Below are 25,751 nucleotides of genomic sequence, written 5' to 3'. Positions count from 1 at the left end.
GTTTGTAAATTGATTGGTGTCAATAAGACCAGAACGACACCCCTGGTCGAGAGGATGAACCGAACGATGGGTAAACACTTGTCCAAAGTTGTATCTGAACATCAGCGAAATTGGGACCAACACATTCATTTATTCCTGATGGCCCACCGCTCGGCCGTGAATGAAACTACAGGTCAGACACCAACCTGTCTGATGTTGGGTGGTGAAGTTCGTTTGCCCTGCGACCTAGAGTTTGTCTGCAGACCTTTCGAGGAACAGGTTGCAGGCGAAGAATATGTCGACCGCCTGAAGTTACGAATGAACAGCATTCATGAACTTGCCCGACAACACATCCAGATAGCCAGTGACAGAATGAAAGATCAATATGATTCTCGATGCAAGAATGAAAGCTTCGAAGTAGGTGATCTTGTCTGGCTTTATAATCCACAACGTCGTCGAGGCTTATGTCCTAAACTACAAAGACAATGGGAAGGGCCGTATGAAGTTAAGAACAAAATAAATGACGTAATATATAGAATTAAAAAGTTGCCAAACGGCAAACCAAAAGTTATTCACATAATTGCACCATATTCTTGCACCATATGCTGGCTCAAATGAAACAGAAGAAGCCCGAGTCCTCCAACAGGAGATGAAAGATGCATCACAGCCAAGTTTTAAGGAATTTATGTCAAATTACTCAGAGAGAAAGAGTTTGCAAGAGTACTGCGATTGGAAGATGGTCCTCGATCTTTGCTGTATATGGTGACCAGTAAGTCTTATACGGACACGCCAAGCTATGAGAACATATGGCGTGCTCTAACTAATTTGAAGAAAATCGTGTGTAATTATGACATCAAAAATTTGGCTTTACCAAAAATAGGCCATGCAGTAGAAAATCTGGATTGGAAGATTGTGAGAAGCATGTTTGCTTTCAGAGAAACCGGCGTACGAATTACTGTGTGTTGAATTAACCTAAAGATGTCGTACCCTTAAAAGACAGTAGACTGCTATTTCTTCTTGAAGGGTGTATGCAGAGCTGGAAACTCCTGTAGATTCTGCCATCCTGGGCCTTCATCTAGAGTTGCTGATCGGGACGCTCAGATGTTAAGTCGATCTAACCGAATGTCGTAATCATAACTAGAGATGGACAGAACGTTCCAGAAATATCGGCTAGAGTATATAACGACACGAATTTTGTAAATCCATTTTAGTTTAAGCTAGAGTTTGAAAATTAAACTTGTATAAATAAATTAATAAAGTCGTATATAAAAACGAACCTCTCGTTTTATTGTTACAATATTAAGACCTTCAGCCACCTTGGGACCGTTCAAGTATTACGTAACGCAGGTTGGGGGGGGGGGGCGGTCAAAAATCTTCATTAATTGCGTTACGCAATAGTTAAACGCCCATTAGAGTGCGTTACGTAGGAGGGAGGGGGTCAAAAATCTTCAAAAATCGCGTTACGTAATACTTGAACGCTCCCCTTGCTGCCTTTAGGCTTTCAGCCATTTAATTTTGTTTGGACCTTCAGTCATTTTTCTAGGCTTTTAGCAATCTTGTACAGGACGTGTAACATAGAGTGTTACAGGACATGTCTATCTAATTACTAATAAAATGTTTGTTTAAATTTTTGTGTTATGCTTTGATTTCCCTTGTGAATGTTCTTGCTAGCTCTTGGGGATTAGCCGAACTACCCCTGAGAAGAGCTATTAACAGTTGCTAATTACCGTCCGTAATGTGAGGACATATCCTCCGGACGTGAGCAACTTACGTGGGGAGTCCTGTGATATCTGGTGCTATATCTAGGACAATTTTAACCATCAATTATAATTAAACATGACAATGTCAATTTTTTATCATTGTACTACTTTTAAGGGTTTTTACCCACATATTTTGGTGGCTCAGCATGTTATAATTATGTTTCAGCACTGATGGTGATCTTTTTAGATCGAAAACGTTCTGTGATTGTGACGTATCCCTTTAAGGGACTTACAATGTATATACCTTTTATAGGATTTTATTAAATAAATGTTTTGTGATTAATGGTTTACAGCAAGCTACAGGAAATTATTTTTCTTGTAGATTTTGTTTTTAATCTTTGACAATATCTTATGTTTTCCCCATCACATTTTTATAGTTAGTTACCTATTCCATCAATGACACATTATTTATGGTGTAGTAATGTTCACATAGAGATTACATAAAGTATTTTTAGAAAAACGTGATTCTGACAAGGAGATTTAATAAAAATTATCTTACCTGCGGGCAAACCTTCTGACAAACCATCAAGATTATTTTGAGAGTTGCTAGTTGACGTTGAAACAGTTGAGTCTCTTCTGGACGAATTATTTGATAAACTATCAGGTTGATCATCACTCTAAAAGCATAATTTATTAAATTATAATTTGAAAAATTTACACACAATGTATAATGGTAAGGGAGCCCAAGCGGGGATTTTTGCAGTTACTCGAGCGCGTCAGATTATCATATGGGGAGAAACCTTGTGCCTTGCAGATGTACCTCTACCATATATTAGCTCTTAACACAGGGGAGTTCGTTAAGGGGGTCCCGAAAAAAAAATCTATCCTTAAAAATACTCGATATTGTCAGATTAAGATAAGGTAAGTTAAGGACATGCAAAACAGTGTATATTTCAAAAATCTGACGATTTGAGAGGGGCGTAAGGAAATGGGCGAGTTAAAAAGTTTCACAAAAAAAAAGCGAATAATTCGCGAAATGAACGTTAGATCGAAAAACTAAAAAATACGTGTTCAATATTTTTCAAAAATCTATCGAATGATACCAAACATGACCCCCCACGGAGGTGGGGTTGGGGGTTACTTTAAAATCTTAAATAGGAGCCCAAATTTTTATTCCAGATTTTTATTCTTTACGTAAAAATAAGAAACTTTTATTCGAAACATTTTTTGTAAGTATATGGATAGATGGCGCTAAATCGGAAAAAACGATTGTTGGAAATGGAAAATTAAATAAAAAAAATGGCAAGCGCCCACTTAAATGAAAAACTTTATTTAACTTTTTTTGGTTTTAGGACCTACTCTTCACAACCCAATAGGTCCCCAAGCGCTCGAGTGACTGCACATTTAGCATACTTCGCTCCCTTACTATAAAACATGGACCTTTTAAAACAAATCAGTACCAATAATGTGCCACACATGGTCTATTTCCTATTTAAAATTGGTTTGTGGTACTGGAACGGACGGGTTGACAAATGATAGATATCTAAACGTTAAAAGATGTCAGCTTTGGAATAAAAATTGACCTGAATGCCAACGCTGAATGTAATTTAAAAATAGTCAAATTTTTCAAATTTTAAGTTAATGTAATCTTTATACCGAGGATATAAGTAAGGAATATTGGATTAATTTCTCGTTACGGTTATAAACAATCGGTGAACTTGGTAATATTACTCTTGGTAACTCTTTCATTATTTTACTTTAATGCATCTAAATGAAGAACGAAGATTAAGACTGTTTGGTTCTGCTAATCGACTTAAGTTGGGGTAGTTGCTCTTATGCATTTGGACAATATCTTATGCATTTGGATGCGACACAACATCTGATTGGGAAGTTTGATATTAATGGAGCCTAGACAGACAGGTTCATCTTAATAATATTATGTTTTACAAGAGCAAGAATTTAATGAGAGCATGTTAAAAATGGTGCTAGGAACTGCAAATACATAGAATACAATTCTTCATGATATTTAAGTGAGGAAAGTTGAAGAAAGATATCAATCGAATTTAACAAGTAATTTCTAATACATCCCTACAGTCATTATGTGCTGAATTGTACAGGTCTGGTCTCTTAAAAATTAGCTCTATGAGCCTAGCATCGTTATTTATAACGATGTTTATATATTAACAACTTATATGTTTAGTTTTAAAGATGCCAGTTGGCTAGTTGGCACTGGCAGATGTTTACATGCATCAATTGAAGTAATTGATGTGCTGAATGCTAGGAGCACTACATAGAAACACATACTGTCCTAATAGGACATACTGTCCTATTAATAGTCTAAGATCCGAATAGGAGGACAAAATGTACCCATCTGCTTGCCGGATGAAATATTTATTTTATTAAATTTCATATATAGACAAACACGATCAGCATGGGTTGCCTATCAAAATCGTGTCATAGCTATCCTTAAGGGGGGGCCCTAGGAGTTGAAATCAACATTTCAAGCACATTTTTGTGATTTTTTTGAAAGTATTATAAAATTATTTTATTTTTAAATTAAATAAGCGTATTCAGTATAATTCAAAGAATACTCAAAACAAATTCAAGGAAAAATATGCTAACGGTGGCAAATTTTTTAAGACACCTCGAAAAAAAAATGAATTTTGCGGTGGACATCCAAATTTCTCATTGGATCATGGTAAACAAAAAATTAAAAAAGATTTTATTAGCTTATATGTTTATCGAGACTGTTTATCGAACTGTTACCTCAAGGAACGTCTAAAAAAATATATAGGTATACAAAATTCCAGGTGGGTCGGTCAAGTAGTTTTTGAGTTACAATGTCTACAGCCTTTGAAAAAAGCAGTTTTGAGGAAGAAGCCTTTAAAGTATTGTCAACTTTTATTTTCAATTTCTGTTTTATTTTCAGTTTGTCTATCAAATCGTAAAATGATGCACACCGGAATATCTTTTTGAATCGCGGAGTAATTTACAAAAGAAAATGAGAACAGCTGTTGACCGTTGTTCATTACGTTCAAGCATGCTGATGCGAACCTGCTACAAAGCGAGTCGAAGATAGGGATATTCAACACTATCTCTCTACCTTCGACTCGCTTTGCAGCATTTTCGCGCCAGCGCGCTTGAGCGTAGTGAGAAACGATCAACAGCTGTTCTCATTTTCTTTTGTAAATTACCCCGCGATTCAAAAACATATTCCGGTGTGCATCACTTTACGATTTCACAGACAAAAAAAATTGAAATTAAAAGTTAACAAGCGTTTTTCTCAAAACTGCTTTTTTCAATGCCTGTAGACATTGAACTCAAAAACTACTTGACCAACGTACCTGGAATTTTGTACATATTTTCTTTAGACATTCCTTGAGGAAACACTGTCGAGATATTTTTTGTTTTATGCTTATATTTTGTTTAACAATAATAAATATGTTGATTTTCAGCCTTTTTTCTGTAAAAAATTCGTTGTTTTGACTTCTGAGTGATACTAAAAAGTCAAATATCATTAAAACTAAAAGGAACTCAACAGCGTGACCTCGAGAAACTAAGAAGCTAACAAAATCTTTTTGAATTTTTTGTCTACCATGATCCAATGATAAATTCTGATGTCCACCGCAAAATTCATTGTTTTTTTGAGGTGTCTTTAAAAATTTGGCACCGTAGGCTTATTTTTCAATATTTTTTCTTGAATTTTTTTTTGAATATTCTTTGAATTATACTTAAAATGCTTATTTAATTTAAAAATAAAATTATTCTCTTATACTTTCAAAAAAAAATTCACAAAAAAATGTTGATTTCAACCCCTACGGCCCTGAAGGATAGCTATGAAACGATTTTAATAGGCAACCCATGCTGGTCGTGTTTGTCTATGTATGAAATTTAATAAAAAAATTGTTTCATCCGGCAAGCAGATGGGTACATTTCGACCTCCTATGCGGATCCCGTAATATAACATGTGTTTTTCGGACTAAAAATATGGTTTCTGAAAATTATAGTAGATTTAAGGATTATAGTAAAGGCCTAATAGTACATAACAAAAAGGAGTGTAATTATAGTATGTCTACTAAATGTATAGTATGCATGCTAAATAACCCTGAATGGTGCTTAAAAAACGTCATCTACACTATTTACCACAATGAAAAAACTTTATCGATTTTATTGTTATATGTCCGTTGCACTAGCCGTAATCATGTGCGAAAGGAATCTACATTGCTTTATTAGTCTCTGTACATGAACTTTTTAAAATATCAACATGTTATCGCGATGTTAAGGTACGTGCGTATCATAAGACATCATCATTTACCTACTAATTCAAACTAAGAGACTATCATAATGCGAATATATGGGAAAATAGGCATACACATTATGCCCGTCTTCGAGTTTAAATTTGTAGACACATGTGCTTGTGCATGTCTGATGAAAGGTAAGTAGCTTGAAATTGTGATAACATTTTGGTATTTTACGAATTTCAAATAAAGATTGACTATATACATCAAGTTACAGAAAACTTTTCTTACATTTTTGGTATTTGATATATCAACCCCAATTTTTTAATTTGGGTTTCCAATTCCGAAATAATTCCGAAATATGAATTTTTTCTAAAGGGTTTATTTTAAATTAAAAGTAAAGATCGTGTAACCTTTTGGCTAAGGTCTAGTGTTAGGGTTTTAAGGTCGCGCAAGCGCCCCTAACATGACTTAACGACTACTTACGTAGTTGGGACCGACGGATTTACGTGCCCCTCGAAGCATGGTGGCGGCTCAGTTAAATTGGAATTGAAAAATTTGAATCGAATTTTACCAAAATAATAGTCTATAATCTACAAATGAAAGTGTAAATACAACGCAAAATGAACAACAGAAAATATATTTCATACTTCACACCTTTACATTGATGATGTAATTACAGATTTGGTTTAGTTAAGGTGAAAAGAAATCAAGGCAGATACGAGCTACTCCAATGCATTTTACAAGGTAAAATTAAAGAAAAAAGGGCCCCAGGACGAAGAAGAATTTCCTGGCTTGCTAACCTGAGAGCATGGTATAGAAAGACCTCACCGCAACTATTCCGTATAGCAACAAACAAAGTCATCATCGCCAGAATGATCGCCAACGTCCGGAATGGACAGGCACCCTAAGAAGACGAAAGTGAAAAGAAATGTTTTTTGATAGAAATGATCGAAACCTGACCAAACTCGTCTAAAAATGCTCGCCAAATTTTTATATCGAATAAGAATTATTGATAAACTGGGTAACCTTCATTTCAATATAAATCAGAAAATAAGACTGAAAAAACAAATACCTCATAACAGAAAAAATGGTAGACGCTGCTTCTAAAAGAGCACTAGTATTGTACATGGGATTAAACCAAAACTAATAAAAGTGTCGACACTGCATATATAAAAAAAAACAACCAATTACTTGTATTGGCAATGCAACTAGCTAAAATGAAATGGCTCCGGTCGTCGCATTGGCCGTCCAAATAGCTTTTGGTCTTCCTTGCATCCTATGTTCAGTGGGTTGCCATTCCAGACATTGTTTTGTAAACCTTTCGTCATTAATTCGGTATACGTATCCGTACCGTATTTCTTTCTGTCTTTCATGATCGTTCCTTCTATTTCCAGACGATTTTTAATGTCTTCATTTCTTATTCTATCTCTTATAATTGCGTCTATCTCCAGTACTTCGGCCTCTTTTTGGTCTTCTCTGCTAGGCTTCAAGTTTATGCACCATATAATACTGCTCTTGATAATAACCTCATAAACGTTTTTTTTTTCTTTTTTTATTCTTATATAATATATATTTTCTTTAATATTATTAAGACGTTATATTTCTGTTTTTGCTTGTATGATTCTGGCTTTTGAGTACTCTCGAATTTTCAGTTCGATCAAAATTACTCCAAGGTACTTGTAGTCTTGGAAAGTTCTTACTTTCTTGGTTATTCTCCATATCGAGAAAAATTTCGTTTTCTTCTGAACCAATAGATACATATGTACTTTGTTTTAATGATATTGACATCCAATCATGAACAACTGATAGTCCACAATTTGGAGAATATATAAGCAGGTATTGCCAACTTCGATACCCCTTTCTATGTAGCCTCTTTCCTCGTCTAACATTTAAGGGCTGCTGCAACGTAGATTTTAAAAACGGTTGGAGAGACACAACATTCCTGTTTTAGCCCTTTGGTTGTTATAAAACTCTTACGATAATTCCCGATTTTTAATCGTGCACGTGAGCTTGCATATATACTTTTTAACTCCTTCATATTGCTGCAGACTCTTTAACAACTAACTGAAATCGTCAACCATATCCTGCATGACTGCGAAGAACTAGCTCGTAGGCGGCAAACAGCGACTCCAAAAAAATATCAATCATGAACAACTGATAGTCCACAATTTGGAGAATATATAAGCAGGTATTGCCAACTTCGATACCCCTTTCTATGTAGCCTCTTTCCTCGTCTAACATTTAAGGGCTGCTGCAACGTAGATTTTAAAAACGGTTGGAGAGACACAACATTCCTGTTTTAGCCCTTTGGTTGTTATAAAACTCTTACGATAATTCCCGATTTTTAATCGTGCACGTGAGCTTGCATATATACTTTTTAACTCCTTCATATTGCTGCAGACTATTTAACAACTAACTGAAATCGTCAACCATATCCTGCATGACTGCGAAGAACTAGCTCGTAGGCGGCAAACAGCGACTCCAAAAAAATATGGAACAAATCCACTATACTAAATTTAAATTCAAAATGCAGTTGAAATAAACAAACCAAGACACGTTAAATGTGTCTTGGTGTAGTCCAAGACAGTAAATTTAAAGTGTCTTTGTTTGTTTATTTCTACTGCATCTTGAATTTAAACTTAGTATATAGACCTGTATAAATTGGCACATAATTCCAGAATTCTGGACTAAGTATCATGAAAAAATGAAAGATGTAAAATAAGCCAACTGGTTGAAGTACTTCTTCTTTAGGTGACGTGCCCGTATTCAGACGTTGGCCGTCATCATGTTTACTAGTTCTTGAAACCTTTCTTGACCGGCTGTTGTGCGAAAAAAGACTGTGGAATCACATCATTATCTTAATATTACGCAACAATGAAAGTTTCTTTCGACCAATCCATCTCTTTCCCTCCACTTTTCATTGTATTATAAGGTGAAGTAGGTGGTATTTAGGTCCTCTAATTATATGTCCCAACTATTCTGTTTTTCTCCTCTTTATGATGTTTATGAGCAGACGTTCTAAATTCATCATTTGAAGAACATATTCATTGGAAGTTTAAGAAATACATATCTTTTGGATTCGTCGATGGCACCACAATTCGAATACTTCTTATTGTTTAACATTGTGGTTTTTAACATCCGTGTCTCACAACCATACAATAAGATAGACCACACATAACATTTCAGGACCTTGCGAATATTCATCGACAGCTTTCTGTGACATAGAACTGGTTTCCAGGTCATAAAAGCCTTACGTAATATTTCGATCCTGGTTCTTTTTATATACACATATACTTCATCATCATATACTTCACATTCGTAATATTTCGATCTCTTCATAGAGTCAGAATTTAGATTTAACCAGCTGCCAAGGTATTTAAAATGGTTTACCCGTTCTATCTCCTCTCCATTAAGAGAAAGCAGACCTTAATCTATATCAGTCTTTCCAACTGCCATCCACTTTGTCTTTGAAATATTGATTTTAAGGCCTCTCCGATAACTTACTTCACCGACTAGATTTACTAGTGTCTGGAGATCTAGTAAATTTTCTGCAAGAATGGCTGTATCGTCAGTGTACCCGATATTGTTGATTACTTGTCCGCCCAGTCTTACTCCCTCTTGTCTGTCATCCAAAGCCTCCCTAAATATTTCTTCAGAGTACAGGTTAAAAAGACTGGGTGACAAAACACAACCCTGTCGTACTCCACGTTTAATGGGTAGTTTTTCAATATGCAACTTGGATAGAGGGTACTTGATTGTAATATAAGTATTTTAGCAGTTTTATATCGTAGTAGTCAAGTCCTGCTGTTAGCAGGCAATCGAAAAGTGTATCGGGTTGTACTCCGTCTAATGCCTTCTCGAAGTCGATGTAACAAACATAAACGTTCTTTCGGAACTCACAACTTATTTGTAAGGGAAGGCGCATACAAAATAGTGCCTCTCTAGTTCCTAGACGATCTCTAAATCCAAAATGTTTATTACCCATTCTACTTTCGTACTCGGTTTTGTATGATTCGTAAAAATATCTTAAATGCGTGACTCATCAAACTGATTAGTCTAAAATCACTGCATTTGGTGGGCCTGCTTTTCGCTGCATTTGGTGGATTGCAGTACTACATGTTTACAACGTACGGCGTCCCGGTTGTAATATTATTTTGTCGTACTTATACAAATGTGTTTTTTTTATCAAAATGTACTTCCAAGAATCCAGTAGAGTTAATTATTTTTGTCTAATTATTCTCTACATATTAATAGATTAAGCTTTCTGTCCCGTCTCCTTATGGTTTAGTTAATTTTAGTTTTTTCATATCATAATTCATATCAGACCATTCTTAAAGTTTGGGTAAATTATTTTCCAGAAATCTCTTTATAGTCCTGTCGCCAGGGGGGGTACAACAGCCTCCTTAATTCAGATGGACTTACCCAAGTTTTTTTTATATATTTTGACCCGTAGAATACGAATTTTTTGGGTAACAGTTGATCCGGATGTCGATAAGATTGTTATAGACAAAGAACTTGAGGAATTACATAACAGTGATTTCTCGCAAAACAAAACATATTTTTGTATTTTTTGGGTCATTTTAAGCAAAAAATATTCCTACAAGTTTTTTCGTAGAATGCATAGTTTTCGAGATAACCGCGGTTGAACTTTCAAAAAATCGAAAAATTGCAATTTTTGAACCCGAATAACTTTTGATTAAAAAATAAAGTAGCAATTCTGCTTACCGCATTTGAAAGTTTAAGTCAAATTATATCGGTTTTGATTATTTGCATTGCTAAAAATTAATTTTTTTATTGTTAAACTAATCTATAAACACATAGGTTTCCCGTGCCTAATACATTCGTTTTAACGCATGCTACGTAGAAATTGCCTCGCTTGCACTTGTAGCTACTCTACCTACTCGTTCGATTTTAAATGAGAAATCATAGAAAACATCACTCACATACTAGGTGTTTACTACAGTTTACAGCTTTGTTTAACAATAAAATAATAAATTTTTAGCAATGCAAATAATCAAAACCGATATAATTTGACTTAAACTTTCAAATGCGGTAAGCAGAATTGCTACTTTATTTTTTAATCAAAAGTTATTCGGGTTTAAAATTTACAATTTTTCGATTTTTTGAAAGTTCAACCGCGGTTATCTCGAAAACTATGCATTCTACGAAAAAACTTGTAGGAATATTTTTTGCTTAAAATGACCCAAAAAATACAAAAAGATGTTTTGTTTTGCGAGAAATCGCTGTTATGTAATTCCTCAAGTTCTTTGTCTATAACAATCTTATCGACATCCGGATCAACTGTTACCCAAAAAATTCGTATTCTGCGGGTCAAAATATATAAAAAAAACTTGGGTAAGTCCATCTGAATTAAGGAGGCCGTTGTACCCCCCCTGGCGACAGGACTATTAAAGATTAAAATACATTCATTCTTACCCATAGTTCTGAGTAACATTTATCATTTGTATTCATAATCCTCTTTAGAAAGTAAGTATTTGGAAAGTTGTGCGAGGCAAGCGATATTGCAGCTTCTTAGAAGGACAGTGATGACGATTTGTTAATTACGTTTTTTCCAAAGTGAAATTCTGTAGGACAGATAGAGACATTTTTGCTTTCCCCACCACCCGGGATTTCTGGTCGAGAGCTTTTTGTAATTTTAGTAGTAGTAGTAGTAGTCATGCCCCGGAATCTTATATGAACAAACTGGGGAATTTCCCCCATCACTTTCACTACCGTCAGCTAATAAAGAGAAATGACAGCCTATCTCGCTCACGAAGACTTTAACCAATCATTTATGTTAACGCCATATCTGAATGTCATAAATAAAATAATCAAACGAAACGAGGCTTAACTCGGCAATGTCAATTCTGTCAAAAGTAATGACAGTTAGTGGAAAAATTTTTCCATTAGTTTAGTTTACAGTTTTTATTTTTTATTGTATTACCTTTAACGATTTGTTCTTAGTAATTTCAATTTAAGTTGGTTCCTTATCCTTCGTTGATAAAGTGTAGTTTTGTTTTAGTTACGAAACGAAAGAACTTTTGTGTTGTGTTAATAAAAAAATGTGTACCGTTGTGTACAAATCATAGAAAAGTTAGAAAAATGCATAGATAGGTAAATAGTAATTAGTTTATAACTGTTTTATCTGAAACAACAAATAAATACACGTACCTATATTTAGAAAAACATTGTCATAACTTTTTTTATATCCCTTTTCCTTACTAAATTTGACAGCAAAAATAACATATTTTTGTAACTTGGGAATTCCGAATAATTTATGAGTATTACTTAGATATTATTTAAATAAAATACTTTAACAAGCTTAGTAAGTTCTGGTATTTTATTTTAATAATATAGGTGAGATTATAAGAAGATATTTTAATTAGTAACGAAAGGGCCCGCAAGAGGCGCTGAACGGATGAAATTAATGCTTGTCCATTTAAATTTCCCGCCAAATGGTGATTAGTTAACACTACGGTCGCAAGTGGCGAAAGGAACCAAATTTTTACAGTGAGTTGCCTATCTATCCGGTAATACTATATTATTAATCTATGGTAGTAGTAGCGAACAAAACTTAGATCTGTAAGCACGTATTGTAATCAATAAACAGTTCTATAGAAAAATGTCGTCGAATGTTATTTTAACTTGCTAAAGTAATATTTAATAGCATCGTATATTCACGTTAAACTAATCGTGAATCAAACACTTTCCGTTACAAGTTCTTGCAAGCTATGTATTGACGAAAAGATTATACCCTAGATATTTTATTAACAGAGTAACTGTTGCGGTTTTCTTTAATTATCTTTAACAGCATTAAGATAAAATATTGGTAACGAGTCTTCACAGATTATAAAGTAAACAATGAATTGGAAAACAATATTACAGAGTCATTTAGAGGAAAGAATTTTAGAGAATAAAATCAGAAAGAAAAGAAAAAACCACACATAATACAAGGAAAAGAAAGTTTAACAACAAGAGCACAACAAACACATTCAAAGCGGAAGCTTACAAACCTCATCATCGTCAGTTCCATTTCCATTAGCGTCTTGTAGATTTAACTGATATTGGGGCATGTCGATAGAACTTCTCCTACTGCTATCACTACTTTCTGCGGAAGCATTGTAATCAGTATCACAGATATCGGATGCGACACTATTTCTGTTTTCAGTACCACATACATTAGGTCTGACACTTAGCCTATTATCTCTCTCCTCTACTACTACCTCTTCGTCGTCGTCATCTGCTTCATCGAGTTGTGTCATTTCTCTGCTACTGTCTACTGGTCCTTGATCGACTATAATTGCTGGTACGTTGGCCTGATGATCATGCAAATAAAATGCTCATGCAGGTTTCTATTTAATGTTAGTTAAAAATGTAACAATTATGTATTACAAGAAGCAATAATGATGTTTTTGATAAAAGATATTAAACTACGACGAACATGTATGTAAGTGAAAAATGCCCATGATACACTTATTCATGCAATGTTAATTTTTAGTCGATCCCGGCATTTTGGGAAAATTATTGACAACTATTTCGAAATATAAGGAAAATATAAATAGTAAGGCAGTCCACAGGACGTTACCAATTACGTTGGAGTGGGGACCAACAAAAAGGCAGATTAATTAGCAGAGGTTGACAATAAAGACAATTTTGGGGGAAAGGAAATTACTTATCTCTATGAGAAATCATATGTGTACATCAAAACGGGACAACCTAGCAGTATACAAAAGGAACGCTACTCGTTTTCTAGAATCCTCCACGTGTCCAAGTTCCTTACACTTATTGCCTTTTTAATTTTAGTACACCAAAAAGCGAGGGTTAAAACGCACGACGACATTCCAATGGTGACTCATGTAATCATATTGAGCCTTTCTCACTAGACGGTGGTTGGAACGTTCGGTGAAGTCGCCGTGTTTATGTCGTCCCTTGCTACAACAACAGACGGCAGCCGTGACGTCTTTACACACCCAGTAGCATAGGGGACTTAATGCATCCTTTCATATGATACTGTCGTTCAGTCGCACGAAGGTAGTTTCCTTCGTTGTTTGGTACATTATTTTCATTTACACTTTGTGGCTGTTTGAAGTAGATGCATATATTTTATATTATGATGTCTCAGATTGATAGTCAAATATTAATAACATTAATAGGGAACTTGCATAAATTTTTAAATTCGAAAAAAAATGTTATAAATCACAACAGAACATAATTTAAAACATGTATCAAAGATAAAAAAGTTTTGTTTGTCTTTCGTTTGGCCCCTAAATACGATTAAAAATTCAAATTCAAACAGGTGGTCCAAAACGCATCGTGACGTCACTTGGTTTTACATTTACATTTTTCCAATAAAGTAAACAGAATTTTAAATTAGACGTTATAAACGTCAGTAGAAAATACATTTATGTGACGTTACAAGTGTTTTTGATCGTTTGACCTATTCATAGAAAATTTGTACTTTTACAAAATGGTTTTATTTTCAATAGTAAACCTTCGTTCCTTTCCTTCAAAAACAGTATAAAACTACAATTTTAACAAACTGGTATATATTATTACAATGGCATACGATAAATGTCATTAGAATATAAATATTTTTGACTTATTCCACGACGATGAGCTTGCCAAATACCCAAGTAGGTGGAGGCCAATAAACTAAAGAATGAGAAGAAGAATATACCTAAATATAAGGTTGTGTCTAGGTATACGCTAACGTGTACGCAAATAAAAAAGTTAGAGTGTCAGTGATTTCTTATTTTTTATTTGTTTAGTGTTTGCTTTTAAATTAACTACAGAGTGCGGACAATTATTTAGTTCTTTTAATGAGTTTAAGAACATTTTAAAACAGTAAGCACAAGATAAGAGACTATAAATTAATATATATTTTTTTTAGTTATAAATGAAATAGTATTACCGTAAAAGATTAAAATAAAAGGAAGACCTAAAGCTTTCACAATAATAATTAACTTGTTTTAAAGCTATTATCCTTGTGGCATTTTTGTAATCAACTATTCTAAATGGGAACTAAGCCACAATTTAACTAAAAAATTGATTTTATTAACGTTTCGACTTCTAAACCGGATGTCGTTGTCAAAATACAAAATATTATTAAATTAAACAAAAATGTTGTTGCTTAGTAAAAAATTTTTTCCAATAATTTATTTAATCTGACTAATTTTTGTATTTTGACAATGACATCCGATTTGGACGTCTAAACGTTAATAAAATATTTTTTTAGTTAAATTGTGGCTTATTTTGCATTTAGAATAGTTGATTATAAAAATTCACTTATGTATAAAAATTATTTTAACAATATTTTGTACCTACATGTCATGTCAACTAAATACATATAATTATTTTGCTAACCTAAATATATACTTTTATATATACACATTGATTTATTACAATTAAGTTTGAAACATCTGAATAGTTCTGCTTCCCGTCCCTTAACAAATATGTTTCCATCAAACAAACACTAAACATATCAAAATAGCATGTACCAAAATATATAGTAACTGCGCAATCTAAATAATGACGTCACTGGCTTGATGAAGTTTAATTCGCGTCTACCTAACTTTTTTATTTGCGTACACGTTAGCGTGTACCTAGACACAGCGAAATATAACCATAATAAAAACTAATGCAAAACTATGTGACGTCACGTGCCGTTTGAACTATTTTATACCGCTGAAGACTTTAAATATGTATTTCTAGGTTATTACGAGTTTTTGAAGCGTGAAATTTTGGAAATCTCATTTTTAAACAAAACTGAACATTATTATCTAATAAAAAAAATGTGCAAGTTCCCTATTGAAGCGAGACCTGTTCTTTGGGACAAAACAATAGAAATATATAAAGATAGAAACTTGACGAGAAATGCTTGGAATGCGTATGCCGTGCACTTAACAATGAATTTGACGAATTAGGTGATAAAGAAAGAACACATTTGGCAAGTACAGCAAAATTAATTATATGTTACTGATAACAACAGTAATTAAAACTGCTAAGTATACTACAATAAACTTTATTTTACATAGTTGCAATTAACGTTGAGTGTAGAGGGTGTTCCATCAATATGTGTGAATATAAAAATACATAAATCGTATCTTTTTGCGTTCATAGGAAGGACCCAATGAATTCAGTTCCTCTTATTTCTCTTTCTTCGACGATAAAGTATCCACAACGCTATAATGTGATTTCGCTCCATATAATATAACTATACCTTTTATTCTACGAAATTATATTTTAGTTTTATAGGGTAAACGACTCGGTGAAGACTGGAGTAGGGCGGCGGTCACGTCTTGTGTGAAATTATCTAAAAACAACATTTAAAACGAGGGGAACAACATTTAAAAATCAGTGGATGACGGAGGGTCTTTCAAATTCTGTACATGAAAAACATATATTGTAATGTTGTTCTGAAGCTATTTCCTTATGGCATTTTTGTAATAAACTATTCTAAATGGGAAATAAGCCACAATTTAACTAAAAAAATGATTTTATTAACTTTTCGACGCTCAAATCGGATGTCGAAACGTTAATAAAATCATTTTTTTTTTAGTTAAATTGTGGCTTATTTCCCATTTAGAATAGTTTATTACATTATATTGTATAAGCTAATTAGATGAGCTAATCCAAGATCCCACAAATAACTTAGTAGAACAACGATTATAAAAACAAATTAAGACTTTTAATTAAAAACATAAGAAATAATAACTGACAAAATAGAAATTGCAAATGAATTAAATACGCATTACAGTACATTAGGACAAAAGTATGGACAAAAATACCCATTTGTAATGATACATCGTCATGATACATATCAAACACCGTACCATGTACCTACCTCAGCCACAAAGTGTAAATAAAAATAATATACCAAACAACACAGCAAAATATTTTCGTGCGACTCAATTCTTATTGTGTGAAAAGGACAAGTGCGTCAAAACTACCGCACGAGAAAACCCTCGCACGTTCAAAATTCTTATAATGTGAAACAGCCCTAACTGTTGCTTTTCTACGTCTTGCACCATTGTCTTACGATCCTGATAGTTCCGGTTATCCTTTAGTTTTTTTCTATGTCCCGCTTGGATATTATACATTACCTTCTAAACCCCATAACAGTAAGTCGTTTTTTATATTCTGTCCATGTTCAGGTTTCTGCATCATAGAGTGCGATTTTAGGTGTTAATTTTTCTTCCTTTACTAATGTTTTTGTGCCACCTTATACTATTCAATCTGTTTTCGATTCAAACTGCTCTCCTTCCTTGCGATATCGTTTCCTTAATCTCCTGATTGTCTGTTCTGTGTTTGTTTATTGTTGTTCCAATGAATTTATAATCTTCGCAACTCTCAATTTTGTCGTTCACGCTTCTGCCTAAAATTATTTTTGTTATTTTTTTCATATGCACATTCCTATGCTCATTTAACTTCCTGGTCATTGTGATGGCTTGTACAGGTCTAGCTCATTTAACTTCCTGGTCATTGTGATGGCTTGTACAGGTCTAGTGGATGAGTACCATATGCCTTTGGAGTCACGTGATAGTCTTCAAAAAGTGTTTGCCGTCTGCGATCTAATGCCTCGCAGTCATGCAAGATATGGTTAAACGTATCAGGTTCTCTGATGCAGATTCTGCAAGCCTCCATGAAATAGCCGCCTTGTACGCAGGCATTGATTGGCGCATGTTCAATAATGAAGCCTGTTATGACTCATCCCTACTTCTTTTCCGTGGTACTTCGGCATGCTTCCACATGGCCGTCCAATATACATTTTGCCATGTACTTGATCGGGTTTACTTTGTCAGTAAGAATTGTGTTCTGATACAGGATTTTTTGTTGCCGCGGGGGGCGTCTTTTAAGCACTTTTACTTCCGGCTCAGGACTGAAGTATTTTGTAGCTGATCCCATTCTGACCAGTTCATCCTTTCCCTGTGTTTCCTGATGAAATGGAATCCATAGCAGGGTGGCATTTTTGTCTGCCGAGTTCTCGGCATTCCTACATTAGCCTATAATCCACTTTAGGGTTTTATAAGAGCACTCATGGATATTAGACTATCTGTACATATATACTATTACGGATACGTACTTGGTGTTGACAACGGCAGATGATCGTCTGCTAGATCGAATTCTTGCCTACTGGTAGTAATTAATACCTTTTATTTTATTAACTACTTAAAACACGCTTTTGTACACGGAAGTCACCAGCAAATAAAATAACAGATAGTCAGAAATCAAATTGATTACGTTTAATAAAACATAGTCTTCGATATCGAAACGCAAGAGAAGCAAGCCAAGCGTAGGTTTCTAAGTTCTGATGTATTTTCTGATCACGACCCACTTATCATCAATGGCAACCTAGAAAGATGTCATGGAGTGTGTGATGGAGTCAAACACGTACAACAGGTACAAGGAAAACACTGGATGACAGATGAAATTTTGGAGATAATGAAAGAAGGAAGTTCAAGAAAAACAAGGTCCGATATCAAGAGTTACAAAGTATACCAAAAAGGAAAGAAAGAGCTTTAAACGAAGTCTATTACTCAGAAAACTGTAAGGACATTGAAAAACAAATATGACACCTTTAATTTGCACAAGAAATTAAAAAACTAGCTGGAGTAAGAAAGAGCAACACATAGGGAAATATTATTGTGGAAGCAGAACAGAAATTATGCCGATGGAAGGAATGCACAAAGAAACTTTCAGATGTGGAAAATCACTCGGGTGGATTAAATTATGAACGTTGAAGTGTCAAGAAGAATGAAGAAAGAAAATAAAGTTGAAAGGACAATAAAAGAAATAAAACTGCAATACGTCCATTATTTAATGCGTGGAGTTGATACACTGGTCAATATTTTTCATTATAGTCGAGTATCCACGTCCAAATTGGGTACGGCAGCAAAATGTAGGTTGTAGAGACGGAATCGTATAGTTGATTGATAGGCATTTAAATATATTTATTATATGTTTCGAAGTATCGAATAAAATATACAATACTCTAAAAGGTTTAATCCAACCTAGTAACATAAAGTCAAACATTACTTTCGCCGTAAAATTATAATTTCCGATGTGATAGAAAGATAATTAAGATTAAATTATTATTAAAGTGCATGATTTCGCCCCTTTGTTTAGAATTTTTGGAAAGCCAGTTTTATCGGTATATTTAAAAATTATTCCCTTTTTTACGAATATGCAAACATTAATATACCTGTATCCACGTTAATTATAAGCTTTGACATGCAACGAAACATGGGATCTAAATAACTCATTCTCTATTAAAAATGTTGAGGAATAAAATAGATGAAATGATTACCAAAATAAGAAATCAATTGAAAACTATTTCTAGATGATACCTTAAATTCATCGCTTTTTTTTTGCCATGCAAAGTGACAAGTTAAAACATTAACAACCGTCTTAACAGTACCTATTATTTTTCATTAATTATGAAATTTTCGATTAGCTTTAATAAACTGTATTAACCATTTTTTAAACCCAAATAATTTTAAATCTTTTAACGTTTATAGAATAGCATTCCAGAGTATAACATAATGTCGTTTTTTAATCTTCCTAAAAACCGAATTTCTTCTACAGTCAAATTCAAATTATGTGACGGAGAATACATATTACTATTTTGGCTGACTAGCGACGTCTCGGAAAGAAATATATCCGGCATTTTTATTCAAATTATGTTTTCTGTTCAGTGGTTTTTATCATCAGTAATTAAGACATTAACCGCCACACTAAAATTTTTTGTTTGTGCCGTCAGGCTCCACGTGCAAAATCTCAATGTTAATGTGAATTATATCTAACTCGCTGAGCGCCTGGGCCAAACAAAGCGCGAGTTAAATACAACTCGCGTGGCGTTCAATGTGTTAAACAAGAAAATACAAGCCTTCAACCATTGAAAGTAAAGGGACATAAAACGGTGACACGAATAAGAATAATTTATCTTAAACAATGTTTAAAATTAAACCTAACATTTATTACAATCACATTTTATACTTAAAAATATGTGAGGGTTTAGTTTCAACTTTTATTTTGCACTTTAGTGATACCTATTTTGCATTTCAACCATGTTAAAACAACAACCATTATAATTTTTATGACACTGTATACAGTTGTTCCAATGTATCTTTGCGCAAATCTAATGATTGATTTGCAAACAAGTTAAATCAAAACATTAAGAGAAACGTGCGTCGGCATGTACTATCAATGTAATTATTGGGAAATGGCTATTATTCCGCTTGACTTATTTTATAAAGTTATTTTATTAAAGTGTTTGATCTTTTGTCACTATTGAGGAGATTGATGGTCTCGACATTAAACAGCTTGAACATCAAACCGACTATTACTAATATAAAGATAAATATAAAACGGTAATAAAAAACGGTAATAAAATAACAAAAAAACAAAAAGTCAAAAAGTAATCTCGAAAATAAACAAATAGTAAGTTTCCGTTCGACAGGACTACAATTCGAGGTTATATGATGAAAATTACAATTTGTACCTTGGAAAATATTACTTGTCTCATTAGCTTAAAAATAAATAATTACCGGAGGTAATCAAATAAGGGAGCAACAATTAGTCGTTCTAACAATTACAATGAAATGTACCAAAAAAGTTTAAATTATATTAAAAACGTCAAACTTCTTAATAAATAATGTATCAAAGACATGCCGAATCACTTATCCTTGTTTAACTTATAGTGGTTTCTATGAATAAGCGGCTTAATTTTGTGATACTAGTTTCTGTGAGTAAAAAAGAGACCTAGTATGAAAAGTAATTCGTGAATAATTTTACGTATGTGCGAAGATCAGTTGGAAGAACTGTACTTCATGTTCTGTCCCCTCTTTTTCTCATCTACCCTACGAGTTTTAGATTTACATGATAGAAATGGATCTGTTTGATAAAATATTACTTTTTGGCATTACTGGCTTGGGAATCTAATACCAAATTTGGTTTTTTCAACCCGGTTGAATTCGAATCCAGATGTCATTGAAATATGATAAACAAGGTTTTAAATGACATTTTATATTATCAACATTTTAGGTCATTTCTGTACAGACTTTTTTATTTAAATTCGGACTTTATTACAGATTTTCAGCTTTTCTATATATTTATTTATTGTAGTTTCCAACATACTCAATAATACACGTAGTAGATGTCATTATATTTATATAATTTGTATTCTTTCTTTTGTTTGGAAAATAGTGCCTCAAATAAAAAAAAAACACTTTTTTTAAGCTCATCAAAAGTCGAGTTATGTTCGCTATTAAAATTAACAAAATGTCTGCGTTTCATGCCTTTGAACTTCCCTTTATTGAATTTGAATTAAACCAGACCCAAGTATATGAGTAGTTCAAAAAATAAAAACAGATTAGATTAGATTATAAATACATAGATTAGAATATTTCACCATTGTACTTACTTATTAATTGATTTAAAAATATTTTAAGTAAAATATTTAATTTTGATTACTGTCGGTTAAGTTTGACAATGTACGTGAAACGAAAGGAGCTGCGAATTTCAAAGCGGTGCGATGCGATACTGTATTTATACTACTACTAGCGATAACAGACGAGTAGACAGTTCGCGCAGTTGAGTGTTTCGTGCAGTTTTTTGATGCCCGAATTGTCTGGCAGAATTATTGTTTGAATAGTGCTTTAAAAATTAAAAGAAAACGTCAATGGGTGTATGATATCAATCGGGAGAGAAGTACATATGTAGAATATCACAATTTGTACCGCTAACTACGAGATGATAAGAAGCGGTTTTGGAGCTACTTCCGAATGAGCAAAAATACTTTTCGACTACTTTGTATTTGTCCTGACCACACAGTGCCGGAAGTTGATGCACAATATTAAGGGAACATCCATAAACTACGGCGTAAAGAAGGGAATGGGAGACTTTGGGAATGGGGCACATCCGATGTCGTTTGGTGTACTTCAAATTTGTCGCTATTCTCTCTATAAAAATAATTTTTTACTAGCGTCTACCACAGGGCAACATTATACAAATAAAGTTAAAGATAAAGATTAAGTTTTACAGTTAATTTTAAAAAATCCAGAAATAACATTGAATTTAAAAAAAATCACTGAAACGGGGGAGTCATGAGTTGCAATTGCGACGTCGACATTAGGGAGGACCTCGGCTGTAAATACCCCTTTCGATGAAGGGAAGGGAGAGTATTATCTAATTTTTACGACGAAGTTTATGTTAACTGAAGGTTTTCACCTCTGATTTCGTTGAACCTCCATCGATTTTTATGAAAATTGGTGAGTAGTTAGAGGATACCTCAAGGAACAAAGATGACATGATGCCAACTTGCGCTTTTGTCCTGGGGGTGGGTGCCACCCTATCTCGGGGTGAAAATTATTTTATTAAAAATAATACCACAAATCGATAGTAGGACAAATTATAAGCAAAATTTGTTATATAAAGTTATTAATATAAATTAATACTTTTTGAGATATCAAAGATCAAAAATTTTATATTTTCGTAAAAAATGCATGTTTTAAAGCTGTTTTTTACGTATAACTCAAAAACTATAAGCTTTTACAAACAAGTTATTATTACCAAAATTAAAGATATTAAAAAATTTAATACACTCCTGACTTAAAGAACGAAACTAATGTTAATTCAAAGTAAGTTATGGGTAACTGAATGTATACTTTTTTCGACGATTACTCAAATCTAAGTATTAAAGCTTAAATAACGGGAAAACGATGCATTTTATAAAATATATCTGCTAAACACTTGTCAAAGTATTTCGGAATACCTATCAAATGAGTTCCAGAGGAAGTTAATTGCATCAAAATTAAGCAAGTTATGATGAAAATAAGAGAACCCTTTCGATTTTTTTACGAAAAAGTAAAAATAAAATATACGCCATTTCTACACAAATTAAAATTTATAGTAATCCTTACAAGACTTTATATTAGCATAAGTAATGATTTCAACAATTTTGACTGGTTTAGAATGCATATTTTTGAAAAAAAGATATAATATAAAAAAATCATAATTTTTAGAATTATCGTAATTTTCATTTTCTTTTGACAATAACTCCAAAAATGCTCAAAATACCTGAAAAATGATATATTGTAACTATAACCAAATTTTAGTTTTTTCTGTACCAAATATTTTACCTTTTTTACTATTTCGGTAGGGTAAAAAATAACCGAGGTCATTTAACCTTTAATTTTTTAAAAAGTAAGTGGTTAGAAGATTAAATTCAACGTGGTTTCATAGCACTTGGAATTAACTTTCAAATTTTTAGGTAAACTGATATCGTAAAAATTGACGGAGTTATTAAAAAAAAACAATAACATATTTTGGAAAAAATTTTAAAAGATCAATTTTGAAAAATTTTTGAAGCATAAATTTTAATGCTATCAACTTGTTCGGGAGATCATTTGGTAGATATTTCTAAGTACTTTAACAAATGTTTAATAAGTTTATGTATAAAATGCATCATTTTCCCGTTATTTAACCTTGAATACTTAGATTTGGGCACTCGCCGAAAAAAGTATACATTCATTTATTTATAACTCACTTTTAGTTAACACTCAAGGGTTTTTAGAGTAAGGAGTTTATTTAATTTTTTATTAGCTTCAATTGTGATAATAATAAGTTTTTTGTAAAAGCTTATAGTTTTTGAGTTATTTATGAAAAATCGTTTAAAAACGTGCATTTTTCTCACGAAAAATTAAAATCTTTATGATTTATTTCAATAACTTTATATGACAAATGCTTGGAATTCGTCCCTCTATCGAATTATTGGGTTATTTTTAATAATATAATTTTCACCCCCGAGACGGGGTGGCATCCACCCCCAGGGTGAAAGCGCAAGTTGGCACCATGTCACCTTTATTCTTTGAGGTATTCTCTAACCACTCACCAATTTTAATGCAAATCGATGGAGGTTCAACGAAATCGGAGGTAATAGCTAGAGATTGCAATTGCTGGATCCAGCATTCGGCAATCCAGCTGCATCCAGCGCTTTTTTTACATGCTGGATCCAGCAAAGCGTGCTGGATTTAGCAGCGTGGATCCGCAAACGTGTTAAATTCGAAATAAGTTACTACTTAATGTCATCGTTAGCCTCTTTATTCAAAGTCCTGAGTCGGCAACTCCCAGTAGATCCCAGTAGCTCAGTATGCTGAGAAGCTTCAACAGCTTAAAAGTTTGCATCGATAAAGCGTTGATAGACATCGATTCTGCGAAAATACTCTGTACTGACGAGTGGTCAATAATCAATGAGTTGATCGCCACTTTTTAACCGGTAAAATTGGCTGCAGAAGCTCTTTGCAGAAGAGAGTCCACTTTGATAACTGCCGACATAACCATGGAATTTGTCTTAGACAAACTAGATAGCCAGGAGTCTAGCCTTAATGCCGATCCATCGGAAGCATTACGCAACAGAATCGCGGAACGGTGCCTCTTTGAAATTTACATTAGTGTAAATACTTACCAAGAGTATATCGAAGGACTAAACAATCCAGGTATTTCCCCATGCCAAAAAAGAATGCAATGTGACAAGAGATGAAAATTTGTTGAGTCGTATAAATACACAAGTGATTGTGGAACCAGTACAAGAGGAGATAATAAAAGGAGATGGGCCAGCTAATCCGGAGCCCGTGAATTTTAATTTGGAACAAGAACTTGAGCAACTTGAACAACTTTTATAACCAAAATATTTTGGGAAAGGAAATGACCACTTATGAGACAGAAGAAATGAAACGCGATCATTTGTCCATGGTCTATGACTATTTGCTGACCTTAAAACCGACCAGCATAGAGGCCGAAAGGACTTCCTCCGCAACCGGCTATATGTGCAATGTGCAGTTCTGTGCGAAGTAGGTTAGACGATAGATAAAATATGTTTTTTAAGGTCTCACTAAAAAAAACTATTTCTATTATAAAAACTATGTTTTTATTTTGATTCCACATTTTGCTGGATCTGCGCTGGATCCAGCTGGATTTAGGTCAATCTTGCAAAAATCCAGCTGGATTGAAAATGCTGCTGGCAAGTAATAGCTCATATCCACCTTCAGTGACTGCACTAATGGATGTTCTCTAATCAACTTTTCAATATCCATTAAAATAATAAAATATTATTTATACCAAATGCACTAGAAACTAGGAGAATTTCAAACTGATTGAATCCTTCCTAATAATTGTGACTGAAATGTGTGCGTGTTAGTGGTGTTAGTATACTGAGTTAAAAAGATAGTATCTACAATGGCATCATTCCCATTATCTATGGAAAAAAATGCAAACCTCAGTTTGAAGAGATTCAATATATTGAGACGTGACCATATTGAAACAGATAGCGTATATTACATGGGTCGTGTGATTGCTCTTGGAGCATATCCATTCTATCAAAATGCTTTTTCTAGATGTTTCAATTTTTTCCTTAAATATTCGGGTAGCACAACTGATTGTTTTAGGTATGCTGTGTGCGCGCTTTCCGATACGTTTTCAATCTACTAAACATTCAGTTCCGAAAAATAAAAATACATTTTTTTGTTCTCTATTTCTATGGTGAACTGAATCAGAAAATTTATTTTTCTACGGCCGTGCTAAAAGAGCCACTTTCACGCACGCATTTCATTTCCGAAAGTTGCACTTTCCCGCACGGTAAGTAAATTGGGAAAGTAAAATACCTTATAATATGGCATTATAATACATGCAATAAACTAATATTTAGATATTATGTACTAATTTATTTCAAATTTATCTTATTGTGTTCATGTTTTAATGAAATTAGCGCGATAATTCGATGAAATAAAATTATTTTGACAAAATATTTAAAAGTCAGATCAGTAGAAAATTACAA

At 33.4% G+C, this 25,751-nt stretch overlaps 1 protein-coding gene across 3 annotated transcripts in view; it reads right to left on the bottom strand.

The window, feature by feature from the left end:
- LOC114332529 (E3 ubiquitin-protein ligase Nedd-4) overlaps window positions 1–25,751 on the bottom strand; it is a 209,835-nt gene that overhangs the window by 54,577 nt on the left and 129,507 nt on the right. For 2 of the 3 annotated variants that reach the window (XM_028282340.2, XM_028282341.2), the window contains exons 9-10: window positions 12,934–13,236; window positions 2,239–2,356 (exon numbers count right to left, since the gene is read on the bottom strand). In XM_028282340.2, the coding sequence (XP_028138141.2) occupies window positions 2,239–2,356; window positions 12,934–13,236 (421 nt within the window). The remainder of the gene's footprint in view (window positions 1–2,238; window positions 2,357–12,933; window positions 13,237–25,751) is intronic. The other variant, XM_028282342.2, reaches the window with a different exon arrangement.

This window comes from Diabrotica virgifera, chromosome 2 (genome assembly GCF_917563875.1).
Source record: "Diabrotica virgifera virgifera chromosome 2, PGI_DIABVI_V3a".
Taxonomy (NCBI): domain Eukaryota; kingdom Metazoa; phylum Arthropoda; class Insecta; order Coleoptera; family Chrysomelidae; genus Diabrotica; species Diabrotica virgifera.
The sequence above is the reverse complement of the archived record's forward strand: the minus strand, read 5'-3'. Positions and strand labels throughout refer to the sequence as shown.